The sequence below is a fragment of the Armigeres subalbatus genome, chromosome 2, assembly GCF_024139115.2.
Source record: "Armigeres subalbatus isolate Guangzhou_Male chromosome 2, GZ_Asu_2, whole genome shotgun sequence".
Taxonomy (NCBI): domain Eukaryota; kingdom Metazoa; phylum Arthropoda; class Insecta; order Diptera; family Culicidae; genus Armigeres; species Armigeres subalbatus.
Window position 1 is genome coordinate 1,659,177 of NC_085140.1, and position 25,058 is coordinate 1,684,234.

General features: G+C 36.2%; 3 protein-coding genes across 3 annotated transcripts in view; 2 read left to right on the forward strand and 1 right to left on the reverse strand.

Annotated features, from left to right (window-relative positions):
- Positions 1 to 1,457: 1,457 nt before the first annotated feature.
- Positions 1,458 to 4,120, forward strand: LOC134217431 (protein NDUFAF4 homolog). Its single transcript, XM_062696196.1, has 3 exons — positions 1,458 to 1,723; positions 3,010 to 3,098; positions 3,800 to 4,120. Exons 1-3 carry the CDS (start codon positions 1,579 to 1,581, stop codon positions 4,118 to 4,120), a joined length of 555 nt encoding a protein of 184 aa, XP_062552180.1. The 5' UTR covers positions 1,458 to 1,578.
- Positions 4,117 to 5,565, reverse strand: LOC134217429 (superkiller complex protein 8). The gene is made up of 4 exons (XM_062696194.1): positions 5,468 to 5,565; positions 5,115 to 5,409; positions 4,820 to 5,058; positions 4,117 to 4,615 (listed from the first exon to the last, which is right to left on the reverse strand). The coding sequence occupies exons 1-4, from the start codon at positions 5,468 to 5,470 to the stop codon at positions 4,157 to 4,159; spliced, it is 996 nt and encodes a 331-aa protein (XP_062552178.1). The 5' UTR covers positions 5,471 to 5,565; the 3' UTR covers positions 4,117 to 4,156.
- Positions 5,566 to 22,177: 16,612 nt separating this feature from the next.
- Positions 22,178 to 25,058, forward strand: part of LOC134217415 (capon-like protein) — a 61,243-nt gene continuing 58,362 nt past the window's right edge. Inside the window, exons 1-2 of the mRNA XM_062696159.1 lie at positions 22,178 to 22,446; positions 23,900 to 24,186. Of these exons, the coding sequence (XP_062552143.1) occupies positions 24,082 to 24,186 (105 nt within the window). The 5' untranslated portion in view covers positions 22,178 to 22,446; positions 23,900 to 24,081. The remainder of the gene's footprint in view (positions 22,447 to 23,899; positions 24,187 to 25,058) is intronic.

The window sequence follows — 25,058 nt, forward strand, 5'->3', positions numbered from 1 at the left end:
CCTCCCCTATTTAATCGATTATCACAACGATGAATCGATTATTCGAAGTAATCGATTAATTTGCGGCACATCTCACAGAAGAAATAAACTACCCAATAGTGAGTTTAATTCACCCAACCTCGAACATCCGTACACGGAAGAAAAAAGTACCCAAAATTGAGTATTTTTAAACTAACTTTTGAGTTATTTTTTCTCTTCTCTTTCATCCACTCTTTCTTTTGTTGTCAAAAACAAAAGAGCCAAACAATCCAACGACGCCAGTTCAATACAGGAAGCCAACTTTGAATTTTATTACCTGAGGTCGAAATTGAGTGAATTAAACTTACATTTGGGTAAATAAATTTTCCGTTGGGTACTTTTTTAACATGGGAGTAAAGGCAAACTACTTCGACCCTACACGGTTAGATGACTTTACCCATTAATGGGCACTATGTTATTGTTGATATTATTCCCACCGTGAAAAATTCACCCATTTTCTTGAAAAAGTGCCACTACTCATTTTAATGTCTCAATTGGATAATTAAACTGAAATTAAACTTAAAAGTGACATTTCAATAATTATCGAATAACCCTGCTCACAGAGCAAAATTACTTTTGACAGATATCGAATCATTTTGCATCGATGTCTTATAGACGAATCCAAGTAAAAATAAGAAGAAGACACACGACGGTGTTAACTTTGACAGATCCTACAGCTCAGCATAGGGAGATCATTTTAAAATGCTTATAATAAATTCTAGACAAAATGTAATTAAAATCTGATTGAGGTATGATACGGAAAAAGTTCCGAACTGTATGATAGATACATTTTTGGAAAAAAATAAAAAAATTGAGATAAGCTTCCAGATATGTAATTCGGAACTTTTTCCGTACCGTACATCAATCAGATTTTAATTACAATTTGCCTAGAATTTATTATAAGCATTTTAAAATGATCTCCCTATGCTGAGCTGTAGGATCTGTCAAAGTTAACACCGTCGTGTGTCTTCTTCTTATTTTTACTTGGATTCGTCTATTGGAATTCCTGGGTAGCACCGGCCATTCTTATAACGAGGTGTTTTTTTAATTTTCGAACTGTCACTTTTAAGTTTAATTCTCCAAATGAGACAGATCCTAAAAATTAATACTTTTTCATTCATCGAGTTCATGCAAGTGTTCATTTTTAGTAAACAGCGCCCGTCTCAAACGTCATTGTGTTCATTCGGTGCATAGACCTTTTCATGTGACACTGCCGAGGCTGCACTTGTTTACAACCGCTGAACAGGCCTGCAAGTCCGAAGCTGTCACTTTCATAGAAGAACTGTCAATTGACGGTAAAATCAGCTGATTTTAAACGTCTCGTGAAAAGGCCTATTGGACCATAATTTTGGCTTCCCGTACACGGAAGAAATAAACTACCCAATAATGAGTTTAATTCACCCAACCTCGAACATACGTATACAATAATACAAACGACCCAGCGAGTTGTTTCAGGTTAGCGTGCAGGAAAAGGTCGCGGATTCTTGATTCGCGTAAATAATGTTCGATATTGTATAATAATTATATAAATTTCCACGGAAAAGAAATCAATTTTTTGCAATGGGAAAAGTTTTATCAGTTGTTGTTCGTCAAGTAAATCGATTTAATGTCGAAAGCCGTGCTGAAAAAGTGATATCCCAGTCCAAACCAAAGCCGGCTCCAAAATTTCAATCAAACTTAAATGATCTTCAAAGAGTCTTGGATGGTAAATATACCTATATATGTATATATTATATTATATTATATATATATATTATATATTATATTCATTATTTCTGCAAATTTTGAAATGAATATAGTTCTTCACATTCACAATATTTTTTTTTTCCTTTAAAATGTAGCCTCGTAATTCGTATTCGTTTCTTCGTTCACTTAACCCTAAGTTTTTACTTTGTAATTTTATTAATCGATTAATGTCAGACTATCAATTACAAAAAAAATAGGTAAGGAAGTACCTACATAAATACCACGTACGTCTCGTATTTGCACTAACGGAACTTGTAATTGTAATTTACGTGGACCTGTTAGGTCGTTACATTGTCAGGTCATAACTACGCGATGCCTATTCCGCACTGCACTGACGGTCATTCAAAGTTACCAGAAGATTGCTTGCAATTCTACTCATGATGTCTGATGAGAAAATAACTTGTTAAGAAAAATGCATCAGCACAGCATAACTTAATTCGATAAAAAATGCCAGGGATAGCTTAGTTTTCTATTATGTATAAAAAAATCCTGAATTTCCTTGCCCTGAAAATAAGGTCTGTAACAGGATCACGTAAAACTGAATGAATAAAATTACAAATTGTTTAGTGCGGTACTACGGTACATTAATATCTATACCTACAACATGGTATTGTCAAAACTGGATCCACAGAAACTGTAGGAATAACCCTCGGATGCACTTGTTCATCTAATTTGTAATTTTATTTAGGCACAGACTTTATTTTCAGGGCAAGGAAATGTACACGAACATTTTATACAAAGGAAAACCAATTAATTGGAATTACGCAAATTAGTTCTTAACGAATCCTTCTAAGAGAATTTTTGAATGCGTTGATGGAGTTTTGCTGCTTTACTAACAACGGGAGTCGGTTCCAGGTTATTGTTTCTGCGACGAGGACACTCTTCCACTTAGAGGACGTGTGTCGTATTAACCGATTGAATACCTATTCAATCTTTGTGTAGAAACAGAATCTCAAAATGACTGTTTTGTTTTTCTATAGTAGCGAAAGAATAGACTCCGTGTTGAAACATTATTTATATACTTAATCACTTTAGGGTGGCATTTTAGAATAAAGAAACATAACAATCAAGTTTCTTTATTTATATTTTGACATATGTACAAAGATCGACCTTAATTGTGAGGCCTTACAGGCATAACTAATGATCAACCGTATTATAGTTTACGGCCTTTTTTTCAAAAAAAAAAAAAACAAAGAATTACGGACTTTACAATACATGCTTTAAAATTTCCGTTTTTTTTTTCAGAAAATCCAGATTTAATTAATGAGCTGAATAAGAAAAATACTGCATTGGACAATAAATTAAAGCAGGTGTTTGTGACTTCAACTGATGTGGTAAGTAAAACATATATTTTTTCAATGGTCCGATTCGAGAATTGCTGTAAATAACTGTTGGAGCACACTCAGTTTTTATTTCTGCAGCTCGGCAAAATCCGCACAGCCGTGTGCCCAGCAAATAAAAAACTGATATCCCGTCAAAAATGAGGTTTGTTAGCTGGGTTTCGGCAAATTATTTGCTGATTTTCAGCAACTTTGACAGAAATCTCGGCAAAAAACATGTTTGCTGGGGCACGGCTGTGCGAATCTCGGTAAAAGTTCAACATTTTGCTGAGATCCCGGTAAAAAAAATTAAGTGTGAGTGCTTGATGAACACTAAGCTGCGAGGCAACAATGTCTCAGTGGGAGATGTAATGCAAATAACAAGAAGAGAAGAATGTTGATCACTATTGCATTTGATTACGATCGGCCAAAAATGTTTTTGTCTTGACTGATAAGGTGAAATCTTTGCTCGGTTGATAATTATGTGTCAGTGTTCAAACAAGTATACTTTGTAAAATTAAGCTTTTGTTTCTAAATCTCAATCATCAATCTAATCTTGTAATCTTGTAAGTGTTCAAACAAGTATACTTTGTAAAATTAAGCTCTTATTCCTAAATCTCAATCATCAATCTAATGTTCCAAAAATCGACATGGGACTCTTATGCGAATCGCTTTAGTGTATTAGCTAATATTTTTTTCCTTTTGAACATTTTTAGACTCCACAACCAGCCTCAAAGAAGCCATTACCACTGCTGAGAACTATTAGCGAAGAGTTTGAATATGGGCACATGGAACCACAATCTGTTCCTAAAGGACATTGCACATTACGTCAAGCAATTGAATTTATTTCGAATCATCATACTGTGCCAGATATATGGACATCAAGTAAAATTGCTAATGATTACGCTATGAAAGAAACACTAGTTAATAGTATTTTAAAACACTTTCACCCATTTGGAATACACCTCCCAGACAAAGCTGTCGAAAAAAGGAAACTCTTGATGAAAATAAATTCGAATAAAAGTCTTCAAAATTAAAAAGGATGAAACTGCATTTTTATTTCTTTCATCAGTTTAGATTATGTTTGGAGGACAATCGTACAAATTCACACATTTGTCTTCTGAAACCGATATGACCTTTGAACTGTCCAGACTATATCTCACGCCCCATACTTGATCCTGGTGATCATCGAAAGTGTGTAAACATTGGCGCTCAGCTACATTCCAGATTTTCACGGTCTTATCGCTGGACGAGGATGTAAAGTTTTTTCCATCTCCAGAGAACGATACAGAAAGAACCCACGATGAATGACCAGACAAAGTACCTACAACGTCAGAATGTGCTACATCGTAAAGCTTCATATGTCCGTCATCCGAAGCAGTTAGCAGCATCTGGGAGTCTGGGGAAAAACAAAGGCTACGAACAGACATTGCGTGTCCTTCGAGTGTTTGGGCGACTTTACCAGCAGCTACGTCAAAAATATTAATTATTCCATCGATTGCACCACTGGCTATATATTTACCATCTGGACTCTGCAAAAAAATGGAAAACACGATTTCTTGTTTATTGCCTATTCAGACTACGAGCTGTATCATATGGCAAAGATTAGCTTGGTGGTACACGTCTTATTTCGATTGGGAATAAGGATGATTTATATCAAGATACACTTTATCAAGTGATAAAACACGAGGTTTGAATTGGCTATTACTTAGACCTATAATGAAATATTAACTTACGTAAGCAATGCTCAGTGTAAATTTTCCATTTTGAGGATCCAACACTTGTTCCGGTTTTCCGTTCTCGACACTATATAAGGAGATTTTACCCTCATGAGAACCGGAAATAATGTATTTGTCACAAGGAGAAAAAGCGACGGTCCACAAGTCCACAGGTCCGAGGGAAATCTGATTCAGCAATTGACCTGAATCTGCTTTCCAAATGCATAAACCAGAATCCAGAGAGCTACTGGCAATCACTGCAATTACAAACAATCAACACCTAACAGGATGCGAAGATTAGTTCCAGTCTTACCTTCTCCACTACTACTAACATCCACTGATACAACGCCAAGTGAATGGCCGGTAAACGTGTTCCGTAGTTTCAGTTTGTTATCTTTTACGTCCCATACTTTGACGCGGTCATCGAGGCCACCGGTTACAATGAAATCGCGATATTCCTCACCTTTCTTATTTCCAACTGAATCACGGGAATCATTTTCATCAGCGTCCAATTTGTCTTCGTTTTCTACTGTCAAAGCAACTCTACCCCAAGAACATGACCAGATGCTTTCTTCGTGAGCATTTTCTTCTTTATGAAGTAAGGAATACTAAAAATTGAACAATTAAAATTATAATTGATTTGTATAAGAATAATATAAATGTTACCATTTGAAAGCACTTTATCTCGATTTACCACTTGTCCACTTACTGATGGACCAGCGCAAAATGAACTCCCCTAAGAAATTCAAGTGTCAAAATCAGGGTGGCCAGACCTACCGATTTTTGACTCACCTACCGATTCACAGACGAAAAATCGAAAACACAGATTTTTCGAAACTCCTACCGAGCGAACTACCGATTTTCAACCCGGCAAACAAAAGCACGGTTAACATAGTAAACAATTAAAATGACTATATAATTAGGTCATTGCGCGCGGCAAACTCTAGGGCAAACTTAACCTCGCAATTTTGACAGTACACGGAAGAATAAAAGTACCCAGCGTTGAGTTTTTTTTAAACTTATTTTTTTATAGTTATTTTTTCTCTTCTCTTTCATCCACTATTTCTTCTGTTGTCAAAAACAAAAGAGCCAAACAATCCAGCGACGCCAGTTCAATACGGGAAGCCAATTTTGAGTTTTATTACCTGAGGTTGAAATTGAGTGAATTAAACTTACATTTGGGTAAATAAATTTTCCGTTGGGTACTTTTTTAACATGGGAGTAAAGGCAAACTACTTCGACCCTACTTACTCAATTTTGGCTCACTATTGGGTAGTTTATTTCTTCCGTGTACCTGTTTCGGACGTGGATTTTTTTATTGGAAATTAAAAGTGAGGTTAGGTTTCGAGAAATTTCAAAACTGGAATCAAAATTTACGCTTTATTATCACTGCAATTGTAAAAAATCAAAACAGGGTTTTCATTACCAAACATTTTCTTATATTTTAAAAACAAAAAACTGTGCGTAGAACGCGTCAATCATCAATTTATCACTTTTATCTGCCAATCCGATTTGGCGCTTTGATGTTACACGAAGAAGAAGAAGCAGAAAGATGATAATCGAAAAAATCTACACGAGAAACCATACGAAGAAGTTTTTAAAACTCTTTTCAAAAATTCTATAGAATCAATTCTATTCAAAACGGTATTTAACACGTAAAAAAATTTAATGTTGTTTATTATTAATATTTCTAATATTTTTTGCCAAAGCAGAAAGCACGTACAAAATTATCAGCTATTCTTAAGCACTTGTCCTTAACGAATTTGTTCGCAAAAAAAATTGCATTCAACGGCGAAACTTGTTATGAATAAAAATTAATGTGAATTATAGAATATATTTACCTATCAGTGCTATTTTTAACTTTCTTATACATTTTTTTTCATATGTAAAACATGTAAAAGACATCAATACCGATAGGTGGATTAATCAGGCGTTTTCTACTTTATATTGGTACAATCATCACTGGAATCACAATGATAACAAAGAAGAAACATATTAAGATTCACACACATCAAAATAAACCCTAGAGAGAAGAAAAAATTGCGTAATTAGAACATTACCCACTTCCCCCGCAGTGTTTAATACCTGGGGTAAGTGTAAAATCTTTGCATTATTTCCTTTCTTGGTACAAATCACTACCAATTGCATGGGATTAGTTTAATTATATTATAATGGTCTCCTGTGATATAAATTCACTCGAAAAAGGGACAATTGGTGCAAATAAGAATTGATAAATGCAAAAATCAACTTTTCGCGAAACCTAAAATTACAGTTCATGCGTTAACCGTGTTAGTGTATGTATTATACAAATTTCAACATAGTATTAGTGTGTGCATCAAAGTATATTCTTGCATAATGTTATGATGTGGTAAAAACTGTAAAGTATGTACAATTCCAATTTTTGGAGTCGATTTTTACACTTACCCCCTTTTTCCACTTCCCCCAGTGTACCTTATATGTAAAGTCTATACGATCACTCCAAAACCGAGCCATAGTGTTATATACCAATCGACTCAGCTCGACGAATAGAAATTATGTCTGTATGTGTGTGTTACGAAAAAATGTGAGACACACTTCCCAAGTAACAATTTTCATGCTTGTTGGATTTATTTAATTTTTATAGCGGACTTATGACAGCAGTCACCATGGCTAGTTGCTCAGCCATCAAAGCCATAATTTTTGGTCGTAATGTGGTCAAATGAATAACACCAATAAGAATATTTACATTGCAAAGGGTTTAAAATGGTGTTTAATGAGAGCAAAATTTTTCTGATCGAAATCTATGATGGCCATATCGGAAATGGAGAACCATCTTCAAGTCAGTGAAATTTATCACTAGAGTTTATGATTAGACGGTGTTTTCGCCGCAAAAGACACGTTTTTGGTAAAAGCATTAGAATTAGCATTTAGCAGTTCTCACAAATTCGTAGGTGGTACAAGCCAAGACTATTGTATGAGAGTAGCATCACTTTCATCCGTTACCACTCTCCAATAGTCGAGATCTGTCCTGGCCACGTCCTTGCGAATGCTGAGGAAGGGGAAGGATGGTTTGTTGGACACCTACTTAAGAAAGATGCAGAAAACTGTACGACCTCTCATAGGTGCCACGGGAGGTTTTGGGATTGTGTGGAAGGTTATAACAATAGGAATCGTTTTTTTTGTACTGCAGAATCCGGCATAATTTTTCGCTATTGAAAATTGGCGCAACCGCATTCCGGAGTTATTGCAAAAAAAAACTTTCTCCATTTTTCCTATGGAATTTTTGCCTTTCCCGTACAACAAAGTTGTTTCACTCCAAAATCAAACTTTTATAGAAGTCTCGGAGATCCATGATGTTATATACCAATCGACTCATCTCGTCGAGCTGAACAAATGTCTGTCTGTCCGTGTGTTTGTTTGTGTGTGTGTGCACACAAAAACCGAAAAACATTAGCACTTTTTCATATAGTAATTCTTGACCGATTTTCTCGCAACAAGTTGCATTCGACAGGGGACAAAGCCTTTCCTAGCAGCACACATGTTCCACATAAGCTACTGCTACTTATATGTGACCGGATTCAGTCACAATTAAGTTGCTGCAACCATTTTTGTCTGACTTGTGCTGCTCGGGTTGTTGATCATTATTGAATTTGATAACGATAAACCATTGCGTTTAAAAGTTATTAAGAAAATGGAATCGAATACTTGTGACACATATATGATACCAATATCACTGTACAGCATAAAATCATATGTCTGTCACACAGAATCACGCTGGTATCACGATAGCACGATGATTTCCGTACCCTGCCCTGCGACCGTTGTATTGTACGAAACAGAACATAATTTGTTGTTTTGAAATGTCAAATACGCCGTTTGACATATGAAATAAAAACAAACATTTGCAAGCTGATTGAGTAAAATTCGTTTTTCTGCAATTCCGGATGATATTTTTCACAACATTTGCAAAATAATTATTCGTAAGTCCATTATTTGCTACAATTACGCGCTGAATATGTCTTCCTATTGATTTTGCCAGTTCTTGGGTTGTTTCCGGGAAAGATCTACCGTCACTTTTGCATGATATTCAATGGTTTGAGTTCTGTATCGTGTGATTTCGAACATTTTGTTCAAAGATCCCATGGGTTTTAATTGGAATGAGGTCTAAGGATTGGGAAGGATGCGGGCTCTTTGATTTGCCATTAGTCAGAATCAACTTTTTTAGATGGGAAGAATGTTTTGTACCGTTGTTTTGGACAAATTCAAAATTGGATCTGTAGTGTTTGGAGAGGGAGGGAGAAGAGGAGAGGAGGATCTCGTGGAGGTAAAAGTGGAGTGCAGATATAAACGGTAATCAGCGCGAAGTAAATAAGTGTTTGAAAAACCTGGAGTTCCGTGTCCGAATAAACCTGTTAGGGGTCGTACACTAACGTAAACACTTTGGGGGAGAGGGGGGGGGGTCTGCCATTTTCTTACGTTCCATATAAATAAAAAAATATTTGTATGGGAAAAATCTTACATGGGGGTAGGGGGGTTGTAAAACCCACAAAAAATGCTTACATAATTATTGTACGGTTCCTTTACAGGATCTATGACCCAATTGAACAATGCTGGCTTTATCCTTCAAAATGTTCAAATGAGTTGAACGATCAGTGCCGTTTGCACTGAAGTCGCCCCAAACCATAGAATAGAGTGAATAACATCCACAGAAATAATTGCCTTGCAATTTGCAAGAACTCGCATATTTCTGCTAAAATACCTATACGAAGAATTGGAAATCAATGACGTTTTCATATCGATGAATGAACTGCTGACGCGAATTCACAATTTATTAAAAAAAGATATGGATAAATATTGTGCAATACTTATAAAAACCATAGTAACAGTTTATGATTTCTATATATTTTGATGAAAAATATAGTTTTGGAAAGCTGTAGAATTAGTTTCAAAACAAGCTGACTAATAGATACAACGGTGGAAAGAAAAGATGTGTGTCATCTTGTCACTGTACGCGTACAGCGTGATACGAAAATCATTGTGCGGAAATCATATGTCTGTCGATAGTAGAACTATATAAGCGGCATATAAGGTTGGAGTCTTGGCTAAATGCGAGAAAGGCAGTATCATCACTCGGTGAATTAAGCTGGTTTTTTTTCGAAATTAAACAAAAATCCAAATTAATCCACCTACACGTAAAAAAAATTAATGTTGTTTTTATTGACCCTTCCTTCGGAAGTGTCTATAATTTCACTCTGTATGCGTTACGCAGGTGTGTTACGTTTTAATCTATCAAGAAATCTCGTGAATTATTAAATAAAATGTATGGTATTTTAAACAAATTCACTTTTACATTGAAAATATAATTATAACAAATGATATGACATGGAATTATGCCTATTTTTCTGATTTGTTTCAAAGAAACAAATGATTTTAATTGAGGATCATATAGAAGCATGTACAAAAAAATCTTCTCAGAAAAGCAAAAACGTAAAAATTTAAAGGGATTTCAAAAATTTCTTCAGTGGAAGCTAGATAGCAAATATGAGCATGTTTTGAGACACTAATAGATCACTTGTATGCATGTATGTGTGCGTATGTGTGCAAATTCTGAAATTTACTACCATAAAAATCTCGCTCATTTTTAAGGTATTGAAGGTATTGGTTTTACCAAATTAGGCATCCATAAGGCGAAATATATGTTATTATTGAACGCTATTGAGTTTCGCTCAGATCAATGACTGATTTAGTTAGTTCTGGATTAATTAATATCGAGGTCTCTGGAAATTACGAGTACAATATATGCAACCAGCGTTACGATAGTTACTAACCAAGTCACAATAGTTATTCATTCCGACGAGCGCCTTATAGATAGGCAGCATGAAGTACAGTACGTTATCATTCGTTGAGTTGTCACTCAACCCATGACATCCGCCTTTGGGTAGGCAATTATTTTGTCACTATCACGGTAAATCGCCGTGGGAAGCTGAATAGTTTTATCTCGTTTTAAATACTGCAGTCTGGATCTGGAAATAATTTCCTTATAACTAAGGAAGGGTCAAAATCTCACTGTAGGTGGATTAATCTGGGTTTTAATATTTCTAATACTTTTTTGCCAAAGCAAGCGCTTAATGACACGTATAAAAAAAAACTTATACGTCGCATTAGTCACATACATTCGGAAACTTATACTTTTCATTAACTTATGAATGTTAATAGCTTTTTGATATGGGATCATTCATTAGGTGGCATAATGAAGAGTATAAGCATTTTCGAATGGTTTTTTGCCATAACATATAAGGTTATTTTTTTACGTGTAGTGTTGGTGGTGCCTTTCTCGCGCATTATAAAAATGAGAAAAACATACAAGAGAGGTCGAGTTTGCACTTTAGGGGGATAGATTTTACTTTTTTCTTGCATGTATGTCTATTTGCGTTTTTTTTCGATTTTGGAATTTTGTTTTCCAAGGGATGAATTTTGTCAAAAAAAAAAACAATGATTTTTGAATAACTCTGGAACGCAATGGCCGATCGAATCGAACCAATGGGACACAACTAGACCGCAAACCGCGTCGATTGCAACTTGTTGCGAACGAATTGAAAAATGCTAAGTATCAAAAAGTGTGTCGTTCATTTTTGTACACACACATACAGACATTACCTCAATTCGTCGAACTGAGTCGATTGGTATATAACACTATGGTCCAATGCACCGAATGAACACAATGACGTTTGAGACGGGCGCTGTTTACTAAACATGAACACTTGCATGAACTCGATGAATGAAAAAGCGCACCGCTCAAACGTCAATGGTGAACTCGGTGCATTGGACCATGGGCCTTATGTCAAAAGTTCGGTTCAAATGTGATCCTATAGCCACAGACAAACATAACAGACATAACACATTGAACATTTACACATCAAATTCATCGTCATTTAAACACTAACGACATCTGTTGATTTCAGTTAGTTGGGCAAATCACGAACCAGATGGCGTTAGTGAGCAAATATCAAACTCGAGGAAATCCGATGCGCGCTGTATTTGGTCAACTAATGATTATTTGAATTGATCAGTAATTCAGTAAATAATGGAAATTTGACGAGCCTTTACGTATAGTTTGTATACGAGAAATGCAAACATTCTGAAGCTGCTGCAAATGAATGCAAATAAATGTGAATTGAAAGAAACAACTGAATCTGTCTCCATAAAGTGCATCTTTAGTAATGTTACAGTTATAAATATATTAATTTCCCGAGTTTTACATTTTATAACTGTCAAAGAAATAGAACAAGAAATGCAACTTCAGTAGCAGTTTTGAAGCTGCACATGTTTTATACTGGAAAACAAAAAAATAATCATCCGAGGCCAATTCAAATGTCAAACTGTTATGATGTCGATTCGATGTCGTATTTTTTGTAGCTGATGACGTCATCTTCTATTGTTTTGAACGAAATAAAACTAGAGAAAATTCTGTTGCAAATTCGTGCAAAAATACAACTGAGCAGTATTCCAGTTATAAATTTCCCGACGAAACTGTTCGAATTTTTGAAACTATAACGTCTGTAGAAGATGGCATTTTTACAGTTTCAATTTCATTTCCTAACTCCCATACAATTTATAACTCTACTAAAGATGCCCTTATGTTAATTTTATGAAACATTTTGAAATACACGAGGAAGACACCATCACCGCTAGGTGGATTATTCTGTTTTTTTTTATTTAATGGAAAATTCTCCAGGATTTCCATAAAAATTCTTTATAATTTCTACGTATTTTTTTTTGAATTTACACTAAAAAATGTTTGACATACTTATGGAAAATTATTCGGAATTTTGAAGAATTTATTTGGATTTCTACGCGAAACTCTGTTTTAATATCCAAAGAAAATCTTCGAATTCCACTTGAGCTTGAGCTTGAGCTTGATTGACTGCTCGTAGTTGCTACTCCATTATGACCAGATCAGCTGTTCTTGCACAGGGAACCAACAGATGTTTGCTTGGGACTAGCACACATCTTCAATGTACAAGTACTGGTGATCTCATTTGTTAGGTCATACTGGCGCCTGCCACGTCAGAATGCAAGTCAATGTAGGGAAGGGGAGGAAATGATGATGCAATCACTCACCCACTGCAAGCCGAATATACCTCTGCACTTGCCACGAGTTCATGCGGAATTTGTTGGAATTTCTGGGTTAGGTTGGGGAGGCAGGGGTCCGTCTTGGTTAACGAGCTGCCAATGTGATAGATAGGAGAAGGTAACTGATGGAATTTCTAATTGGATGTAGGAAACGAGCTCTATAGTTCATTTCCAATTCTAACAGATTACTGTTAGAATACTCAAGTTGAAGGTATAGGAATAGTAATGGAAACGGTATGGAAGTCCATTTCCAGTTCTAGCGATTGCTAGAACATAAGAAATAAAGAGAAAGATAAAAAGTAGGAGAATGGAACGGACCTGGGATTGAACCCATGACCTCCTGCGTATGAGGCAGAAGCAGTACCCATATGACTACCAAGCCCGCTTCGAAACAAGAGAGATCACGCACTGAACTGATTAATTTTACTACCGGCCGCGCAATGCAGAACACAATAATTCGGCCGACCACGCGATCGTTCTGCTGTCCGAAACAAGAGAGATCACGCACTGAACTGATTAATTTTATTGCCGGCCGCGCAATGCAGAACACAATAATTCGGCCGACCGCGCGATCGTTCTGCTGTCCGAAACAAGAGAGATCACGCACTGAACTGATTAATTTTATTACCGGCCGCGCAATGCAGAACACAATAATTCGGCCGACCGCGCGATCGTTCTGCTGTCCGAAACATGAGAGATCACGCACTGAACTCTGAAAATCTTCGAATTCCACTTGGCCGAATAACGGATAAAGTTGAAAGTCATCTGGCCTACAACCACTTGACCGAATTGAATGTTTGTCCGAAACGGTTATCAGGACGAAAATCTTTTTACCGAAAATGTCATGTGGCCGAAAGCGACAAACAGACGAAAGGTATATTCGGCCGAACTGGTAATTTGACCGAAAAATTGTTTTGCTCTAACAGATCATTTGGCCGAAAATGTCATTTGATAGAAATGGTCTTTTTTTCACTTTTTTTACACGTTTATTTGTCGATTTATGATTATAAAACTATTTACAAATAGGTAATTGTTTAAACTCCGACATCAAGAATGAAATTCAGTTCATCAGTATCTATTCCTCCATTGCTTCTATCAATAAAACTAATATAATTCACTAAATAATTTAATAGTGATACTTTCGTCATCTTTCGAAGACGATACAGTGTGGGCCGCATCAGATTTTCATGGTTGAAACACTGGCCGCCTGTTATCTCATGCAACTTTCGTTTCAGTAGGCGATAAGCGTCGATTACTCTTGGACAAGCAAAGAATTTGTGTTGTATTGTTTCTATGTTCCCCACACAGTTTGTACACTGTTCTCCGTTCGTTCGTTGCATCCTGAAGAGCAGTCGACGATGTGGCACTTTCTGATTTACCCACATGTAGAGAATACTTCTATGGGAAGGCAGAAGATCAGGGATTGAAATGTTTTTCCAAATTCGAATCCAGTTGTAGTTTGGATTATCAGTTTCTACTTTTGGCGTGTCTGGCAGAAAGAGCCATTTGGCCCGAAAATATCTTTTTTTTTAAACAACCATTTCGGCCAATTGACATACAATACATTTTACAAAACTTCAGCGCTGATGGCTTTCGAGTTATCGAATTATGTCGTGAAATTTGACCATTGTGCGCTGTCGCCACCGACGATTTTCGGACCGGCGCGCTCACCTCTACGGCCGTTCCACGCATAACTGTCTCATGTACATAGGAAATCTCAGCAAACATGGGACACATATTCGTATGACGGTAGTCTAGGACAATTTAAATTTAAATATATGCTCAGAAACACAGGATACCACTTGGTGCAAGAACGCTGCCTACTAGAACAATAGCGTGCATGCGACAATGGATGGAACTGGTTTCACGGATTTCACGGAAATGGTCATATCTCAGGCTTTTGGTGTCCGATCTGTGACATCAATCAACTCAGGAAAAGCTCTAGTTTATGTAAAAAATATAAAAAGAGTCAACATTTCACCCAAGATCCAAGCAAAAAATACAAGCGCTCAAAAAAAAGCATTTTTGACATGCCCTCGAATAATCCGGATTATCTCCGGTGTCCAGTTGTCTGAACATGGATTTGAAACAGTTTCCCAAAACTTGATTAATTTTTCAGTCGAACACTGTAAGAACCAAAGAAATCGGTTGATTTTTCACAGAGTTATGGTCATTTCAATTTCGATAAAATTTTGCCTGTGCCGATCATTCTGTCCAAACAACCCCTGTATATGCAAGACAATGATAGATTATGAAATTAAATTGCTTTGTTTATTGGATTCTATTGTCATGTGATGTAAACACATTAAATATCGGTATGTAAACTTTTACCTAGATAAACCAATTCTTCCTTTTCATGTGTTGTTCTTTAATAAAGAAGTTTGGCTGCAGTGTTACATTTTCTATCCGCATTTCTCTTATTAAGGCCTCTAGTGAATATGTACATTAAGTGGAAGATATCCATTTGCAAAATGTATTGAAGGTAACCACTTTCCCTTCGATGGGACTCGAACCCACGACCCTCAATACGCTAGACTGGGTGCTTTAACCAACTAAGCTACGAAGGACCTCCGTCGGCCTTCGCAACCTAGCGGCTACTGAATGAGCTCGAAATTCCCAAATTGGACGCGTATTCAAATCACTCGCAATCCATTTGTCAAGCCAACACTTCCACATGTGTACAGTACACGTTCACATTAGAAAAGCGTGAGTATTTAGAATGTCTGGCGGCTACACACATTCTTCATCAGCTACGTCTCAATAGGTTTCAATTATCCTTGTCCGTATTCCAAACTGTGTACATGGCTTGCAGTATCCTCACGGGTTGCCGACTTAGATTTTTATTTCAAAATTGCTTGAACGAACTTTCATTGTGAAATTCAACTCTTATGTTTATAAAATAAAGTATATCGAAAAGATAAATTATGACAAACATAAAATTGAACTGATAAGATGGAAAAATGCAACAAATACTATAATTTGTTGTATTTCTGATAATGTTTCAGTTGTTCCTACATAAATACAAAACATTTAAGAATTCGGCATCACTGCAATCATATCATCACGTAATAGTGTGTGTAGTTTATGTTGGAAATAGTATTATTGAACTAGGTACAGGCATAGGATTAACTGTTTTAGAATGTTATTGAAATGGGTGCATGGTGGTGATGATGTTTTTCAGGTAGTCTTATATATAAAAATGAAATGGTCTGTGTTCGTATCCGCATAACTCGAAGACGGCTCGATGGATTTTTTTCATTTCTTCAGCAGAAACATTCGTTACAGTTTCCGACGGGTTTATATGATATTTCCTCATTTGAAAATTATTAGTTAAATTGAGTAAATCGTGTAAAACTAAAAAAAGGTTTGTATGAGAATTTTGTATAGGCAGTTAACAACGCGCATTTTCGCCTACTATGCAGGACAACGTCTGCCGGGTCGACTAGTACTTCATAAATGTGACATAAATTTCATTTTTGAAGTCATCAAACTTCTCAATTATAAATTATGTGATTCTATTCACACGGTGCTAGATAATTGGATGAGAAATCAATGTACTTTTTGTGCTTATTGCCTTATTGTTATTGATATACGAACAGATACCCTAATCCAAGCTATATTCAATAAACCAATCCTTATTTGCTTTCTAATGACTAATGAAGACTAGGCAATTTTCGGATTGAAAATTAACTCTACTTCCCTGGGCATGAAAGTATCATCGTGTTAGCCTCATGATATACGAATGCATAAATGGTAACTTGGCTTAGAAACCTCGTGGTTAATAACTGTGGAAGTGCTGAATGAACACGAAGCAGCGAATCGGAAATGTGAAGAAGAAGAAGAACAATTAAGGATCACCTGTGTAATGGACTTCTACTACTGGAACGATTCGTAGCGATCCGAACTAATATGACAACTAATGTTGGCTGCAGATCGTCAGATCCGTCAGGTATACACAGCGATATCGCCATCTCCGTGAAAACGGTCCTGGATTTGGTCGTACATTTAGATCACATGTCATTTTTGCAGAACACCCGGAAGCTGTTACGAATTGTCCAGTGAGTCTTACAGCTCCCAAATTAGGCCTTTTTACAAGACATTTAAAATCAGCTGATTTTATCGTTAGGGGAAGGGGGGGCAATATGCCCTAGCTAAGCAAACACTGCTTTATTGTCTTATTTGTAAAGCTATTCATGGGTATTTTTACATTATGTATCAGTTAAACAAGATAGCTAGTTGATGCCATTCAAAAATTGACAAAAATCTCAACCATATTGATAATATTCACATTTCAAAAAAGTGGTGATATTCTGTTGCCGGAAAACTCATGAGGCAAAACGCCTTTTAGCTGGCAGCTCCTAGGGAACAAAGTACCACGCGTCGGCGAATCAGCATTCTAGTATGGATAGTCCGTGGAGACGCAAGTACTTTGTAGGTTATTGCCACTAGGGCGTTTTGCCTCGCCAAAATGTTAGATGTTTCTTCAAAATGTGAAAATTTTCGATTTTTCCGACCTTCCCATGCACTTTTTTGAAACTTTCTTCGCCTATCCTACATAATTTTAGATCTAGTTTTGTTACGGACATCTTAATGATGGTAAATATGAGGGAAACCACAAAAGGCGTTTTGCATCGGGGGGGCGTTTTGGGGCCTCTTCCCCTATTGACAATTCTTCTATGAAAGTGACAGACTGCCTTTGTCGTGTTTAGCCAAGATACAAACCTCATATGGGTTTATATGGTTCAATGTAATATTTCCTTCATAACTTTTAAACGCAATGACAGATTGTCATCAAATCCAATAGTGATCAACTAGGCTTTGGCCCCAGTCGAATGAAAGTTGTTGCAAGAAAATCGGTTAAGGATTACTATATGAAAAGTTTTCTAATGGTTTTCTTAGCTTCTGTGCACACACATACACACACATACATACGCACGGACAGACAGACATGTGCTCAGTTTGTCGAGCTGAGTCGATTGGTATATAACACTATGGGTCTCCGAGGTTCCTATAAAAAGTTCGTCTTCAGAGTGAAATGATAGCCTGTCGGCACAACTTTGTTGTACGAGAAAGGCAAAAACTTATACATTGCATTAGCCACATACATTCCAAAACTTATACTTTTCATTAATTTATGAATATTATTAGCTTTTTGGTATGGGATCATTCATTAGGTGGCATAATGAAGTGTATTAGAATTTTCGTATAGGTTTTTGCCATAACTTATAAGGTTTTTAACGTTGGATAACGTCTTACTCGAAGGTACTGGGTGTCACATCAGAAAATAAAATTGGAGACCGTCACGAAACCATGTAAGATTTTGAACGATAATACAGCCTTTATCTTTCGATGGATTTTTGAGATTTATATATCAATCGACTCGGATACTCTCCAAAAATTTGTCAATTTCATTGAAACTTTTGATTATTCACGATAAGCTATTAGAAATTTCAATTCTTGTCCTACCCCGTGAAAATATCAGAATCAACCAATCCCGTTCATGCATTCCCAACACGGACATCAGAATGATATAAGCCACGGGCCTTTTGACCCACTGTTTTATTTTCTCTGGGTATAAATAGACCCGTGTTTCGCGCCCGCGCGTCATTTCGGTTCGAGGATCCACGGAGAGCGGACAGAAAGATGGCAGTGAAGGCGGTGTTTGCTGCATCCGTAGCGGCTCAGCGGCAAACAGACTATCTTCGGCGTCATCGGCACTCCAGTGAAAATTTCTCGCATGGTTCGGGATCTGGATTTGTTGTAGTTAATTTAGAAGGCACATTATTCGAAAATTATTCGTTTTTTTTAGAACCTCAATTTTTAAAAAAAAAAAGGTTGCGCAGAATATATTTTCATCAAAGACAAATCATCATCGCTTAGCCACAGCGGAAATTGACTTCGGCAGCAGAATCACAAGCGCGCGTCGGACTATTGAGTGGTTGGTGTTAGTGACTCGGAAGGCGCATTATTTATATTATTCGGTTCTTCTCAGGACCCAACATTCTATAAAAGGGATGGTTGAGGAAGAATTTGGTTCAAAGTGAAAATTAATTGCTTGGCAATCGCAGAAAGTTTCCGTCCGTAGCACGCGTCGGAGGGAGATGCTGCCGCATATATGACATCAGTATCAGTACACCCTAAACAAATCTGTATGACAATATTTGTATTAAGCATTTTGTATCAAATCTCGCATTCAAACCGATCAGAGAATGTCATACTTGGTAATACAGATCATTGCATTAAGTCGGTTTATTTGGTTTCGATCAATACATCCAAACGAATCGATTGCCTTTGCCTTTGGTCGCGTCTTTCCTCATCTGGTAAATAGTCCAAATGGTTAGCGCGTCCGTCTAGATGTGCTAAGTGTGGATGGGCCGGGTTCAATTCCCGTCTTTGACCCATTTTTTTTTGTATGGTTGCTGAGGTTGTCGAAGTATACAGCATTTCACTCCTCGATGGGGGGAGTGTAAAAGTAGATTCAATGTAGCCACTAACACATGACCAGTTCTTATTTTCTCGTGACCGGAGACCTAATACAAGGGCCTGTCGTTTATTTAACACAATCTGTGCATATGTCGCAAATTATGACAAACTGTACGCCAAACTAATGCGAGATTTGTCTAACCCCTGTACTGCCGTCCCAAGCATATCTGTCCCATGTCGATTTTTATCATTTTTGAGTTTTTTGCACCAAACGTTCTAAATTAATGTATATTTCATTGTGAACAAATAAATACATATAGTTTGTTCGAAAACTTGGCGAAAAAATATCGGGTCATTTTGTCCCATTGTAGAATTTCCAAGCATAACTGTCCCATTAAAACAAATTTCATGCAACATGTATTAAATTACTACGAAGAGGCCAATTTTCATTATCAAATCATTCAGATATATAATATGGGTTGTGGTATATAGTTTCAATGGGTAAAAAAGGTTAATCCACCTACCATCGTTGATGCCTTTCTTGTACATCATGAAAATTGAAAAGTAATAATTGAAGCATATTTAGCATGTTTATATAAAAATTCACTTAAGTTTTATAACTAATAGTCTCTCATTTTTATTCGCATTGCATTTTTATTCGGCCCTCCTTAGCCGTGCGGTAAAACGCGGCTACAAAGCAAGACCATGCTGAGGGTGGCTAGGTTCGATTCCCGGTGCAGGTCTAGACAATTTTCGGATTGGAAATTGTCTCGACTTCCCTGGGCATAAAAGTATCATCGTGTTAGCCTCATGTTATACGAATGCAAAAATGGTAACTTGGCTTAGAAACCTCGCAGTTAAGTGGAAGTGCTTAATGAACACTGTGAAGCTGTGAGGCGGCTCTGTCCCAGTGTGGGGATGTAATGTCAATAAGAATAAGAGGAAGAAGATGTATTTATTTACACTTTTTCTTCTTTCCTTTATTGGCATTACCATTTTTGCATTCGTATATATGATGAGGCTGACACCACAGACAAACAGACATAACACAATGATCATTCACTCATTTCTGTTATTTGGGAAAATCACGAACCAGATGGCAGTAGTGAGCAAACGTCAAACTAGAGCAAATCCGACGCGCGTGCCACGAGTGTTCGATTGGCCAACTAATGATTTCTTGATTTGACCAGTAAATCAGTGAACGATGGAAATTGGACGAGTTCTGTTTGTCTGTGCTAACACGATAATACTTTTATGCCTAATAGCACCCGAAAATTCCTTTGACCGTGAGTCCAACCAGGCCACCTAAGCATCATCGCTTTTTAGTCGTGCTTCTAAGCGCATGGCTATAAGGTGGGCCCAATTCATTTACATTTATACAAGATTTTTGCAATAACTTCGGAATTAGTCACTTCTAATCGATTTTCAATAGCAAACAATGGTGCCGAACTTCCCGTCGAGTGCAACTTACTACGAAAAAATGGTTTATACACGCAGGTGGAATTTTCCACTCGACACATCAGATGCTAATCTGAAATAAATTTCATAGGAATCATCAAACACCTTCGCAGTATTGCGGTATTGAGTTACCACGGAACCTGATTTTGATGCTTCTGCGCTGAAACATAATTATCCTGTACTAGTCGACCCGGCAGACGTTGTCCTGCATAGTAGGCGAAAATGCGCGTTGTGAACTGCCCATGGGAAATTTCCATACAAATCTTAGTTTTAGCTTTTCACGATTTACTCAACCTTACTCGTGATTTTCGCATGGGCAAATATCATATAAACCCGTCGGAAACTATAACGAATGTTTCTGCTGAAGAAAGGAAAAAAATCCATCCAGCCGTTTTCGAGTTATGCGGATACGAACACAGACCATTTCATTTTTATATATAAGATTATTTCAGGATCAAATTATGTTTAGGAACCAATTCTCACTGTTCTTACCCTTATATAAGGTATAATATCAGACACACTCGTCACCATGTCAGCTTTTTTATACACATTTTTTCTATGGAGCGTAAGAGCCCCCTCCCCCAAAAGCTTACGTTATTGGTGTATGGCCCCTTACTACAATACGCTTTGAAAATACCTAATGCATCTAATTTGAATCAGGTTATTATCCAGACCCAACTGAACTTTTGCTAAGCGCAAAGTAATCTGATGATACTCTAGCACTGGGACAAATATGCTTGGAATTATCAATTTTGTCTTCAATTTCGCAGCATAAATGTCCCACTGAATAAATTTCACTAAAAAACAGTGTTTATCCTTTGAAACATACTAAGCCATTAGAAATACACTATTTTCATCGATATACGTTTATTAGTGAAGGTTTCATGGGGCAATTTAGCTACAAACTGAAAAATATGTTTCCAACTTCAATCGCATTTTTCTCAGTTGCATATTTTTCGACATGGGACAGATATGCTTGACACGGCAGTGTAGTTCCGTTAAAGTTCCAATCAAGGCCAAAATCATTTTAAATGGCATGTAAGATCTAAACACAATTGGTTTAAAAAATAACTGATGTATAAAACCAAAAAGCTCTGTTGGAACTTCAGTTATTTATTTTCTATATATATTTATACATTTTGATATTTATGAACTTTTTGCGAATCTTACATTAATTATATTTAATTACATTTTGTCCAGAATGTTTACAAGAATTTGAAAAAGGTTGACGTATATTGTTATTTATCGTTAAAGGTTCCTTATTCTACTTGGATTCGTCTATAACATCTGATCGCACCCTAATGAACACATAGCATCGCAACACACACCCATCCTGAGAACATTGTCAATTCCATTCAAGCATTCGAAGCAATCCAGACAGTCAGTTGTTCTGCGTGTATCGGGCTAGATGGGTGTGTTGACCCATGAGTTTTGATATACAGACAAGATGAAAATGTGCATATTAATAAAATAGTTTTATAAAAAAAATGATTGAAGTATGTTCAATCATATCATCATGTATGTTGAATGTCACAAAACACAAGAGTTGAAAAAATGCCGGAATTCAGCTCAATTAGTTCACGCACTCTACACCTGAGAAGCAAAGATAGCTGGAGCAGTGCTGTAAATGTGTATTAATGCTTACCTAGAAAGTAAAGTGACAAACAAGTGCAATATTTACCGTAAACCAACGCGTTCACAGTTTAGTATTGTGTGCTTCTATTCTTTCTACATCCGCGACATAGTTGTTTCCAGTGTATAGTGTTCTAAGCGCAGGAAGAAAAATAGTTAAATGAACCGGAAGCTGTTTCATGTTTCTTTCACATCGTGCATTGCGACTAGTGAATGCATTATAGTTTCTGCAGCGATATGACTCATTGAATCTGTTGAAGTTAGTCATCGTTAGGCATGATAGATATCATGCAGTTGTGATAATTTTCTTAATTGTTTTACGATGAAACAAAGGAATGTAATTTGTTTATGATTTAGACTTGATTTCCAGTGTAAATCATCGTGCGTGAATAATTTTATTTCAATCGGTACACCCTAGATTGAGAGAATATATGTGTGACCGGTCGGAATAGAGTTTTTTTTTATTCAAGTTTGGATCGTTCTTCAAAATCTCCATCGTTACAGTTTCAAAAATAGATTTCATGTCTGGCATGTCCAATGAAATAAAACACACTACGATAATAAATATTCAACAATAAATTGAATTAGTTATCACAAAATGTGTGTTCGATGCATTAGTAAGTATTAAAAAGTACATAATAATGGCTAGACGGAATTGAGCAAATTGTTTCAAAATTACAATATCGATTTGATTTTTTTACAGTCGCGTTTTAAACCATGTTCTGAAAAAGAAGTTTAGTTTCATAGCAATATAAAATATAGTTTCGTGGAATTGTTGAAATATAAATGAGTATGATAGTCAGATTTAAACTGAGAGACGTTGATTCTAATTGTACTGTTGCATCGTTTATTCATTAGATAGTTCACCCCAATAAAAGTGTTAGTTTGCCAGCATGAATTCTAACATAAGAAAACACGACGACATGTGAAACCCAGAGAGTTTCATATGTTTCCTTTTGTATCAACGTGCACATATGACAACAAAGATAAAAAAAATAGGTTCTACTTCTTGTTATGCTTTTTATATAGGAAAGCTGCCGCGAAATTGAGAACCGGTTTATCCAGTTTATACCTCAAAAGGAAGATGAATAAGGCATAAGAGCATAAACCTTTTCTTTCTTACATTGCTTTCTACACCTGAACCGCGTGTATGATGGCCACAGTTATTATATGTATGACCCAGCTTGATGATGTTGAATGTTCTGGGCAATGATCAAAAGAAATGAAGGAAAATCAGTCTCAAGATATGATTAATTCCAGTTGATTTGTGGCAGCAAAACACTCTCGAAAAAATATGTAGAAAAGAAAAGCTGAAATTGCGCTATTCCACTTTGTGCTGCCTTCGTTGTTCTTTCCCTCCGAATAGTGTTCTGTGTTACAGCATTACAACTTTTCCCAAAAGTAATTGACCTTTAGTTGCTTGTTACTGAAAATCAAGTGGACTTATTTAAAATGATTTCCTTAAAATTTTAGTGAGATTGAAAACGAAATAGTGATGAGTAATTAAATGTGAAAATGTTATTAAGAACGTTGATAATATATATCTAGTGAAAAGAAATTTTACAGTAAAGAGAGAAATGATCTAGTGGCTCTTCCATGCTATAAAAGTGTAGCTTTGAAAAGAGTGATATCAACATTTCAACAAAAGCAACAAAATGCCTTCTCAACCTTACGATTTGGTAAAGGATGACCAAGACATACGGGTGCCTATGTATCCTGAGCAAGCATTTTACGGAAATGGAATCACTTTCCAAGCAAGGGTAAGTTTTACTTCTGGATAGAAAGCCTTGTAGTTATTTGAACCACATGAACTACTGAAACAGCATTTTAATTGACTCTTTGTCAGACAAAACTGTAGTTGATCTGGTACAACATGAGTCGGCGTGCATTAACTGGTTGTAAGGCGAACGACAGCAGTAGACCTTATTTGTAATAGCTGTAGTATAATAACTGCATTTCAATACAGTGAGTCACATTCCTTTATAGTTCGGTTAGAGGGTGACATAGAAAACATTACCCCAACTAAGCACTAGCATATGTATTTTTCATTTTATCATGAGTTTTATGGATTTATCAAGACGATCATATAACAGTCCAATTCAACTACATGATAAAGCATATCTCATACTTTTCATGACTCACTTTTTTATAGTTCTTATTCCTTATATTAATATTCTTGTTATTCATTAAGACTGTTGAATGTCAGATGAATTTTAAATAAACAAATAAATCAAACAAATATTGTTCGTTTCTTGGCAAATTTTAATAATGATGTATTCAATAAGCCTCAACCAAAATACATTCAAGATTATTCAATAAGTCAAAAATGAAATGATGATGTGTATGCTTTCATAAAATGATTCGCTGAAGTGATGTTGATACGCCTATCTCTCCATGTTTATATTTTTTTTCCACGTCGTATTTCCATTTTCATCGTGCATTCTCAGGTGATGCTGCTTTCTCTGCTGAGAGCAGGTGCATTTTGTATATATATACATATATATAATATGTAAAGAGTAAACATTTAATTTCCAAAACCAGAACAAGTCCTGTGACACGTATTGAAACCAACAACTTTAGAATTTGATCCTTATAAATAAAACGTACAACCGAGTTGTTTACATCTAGTTGA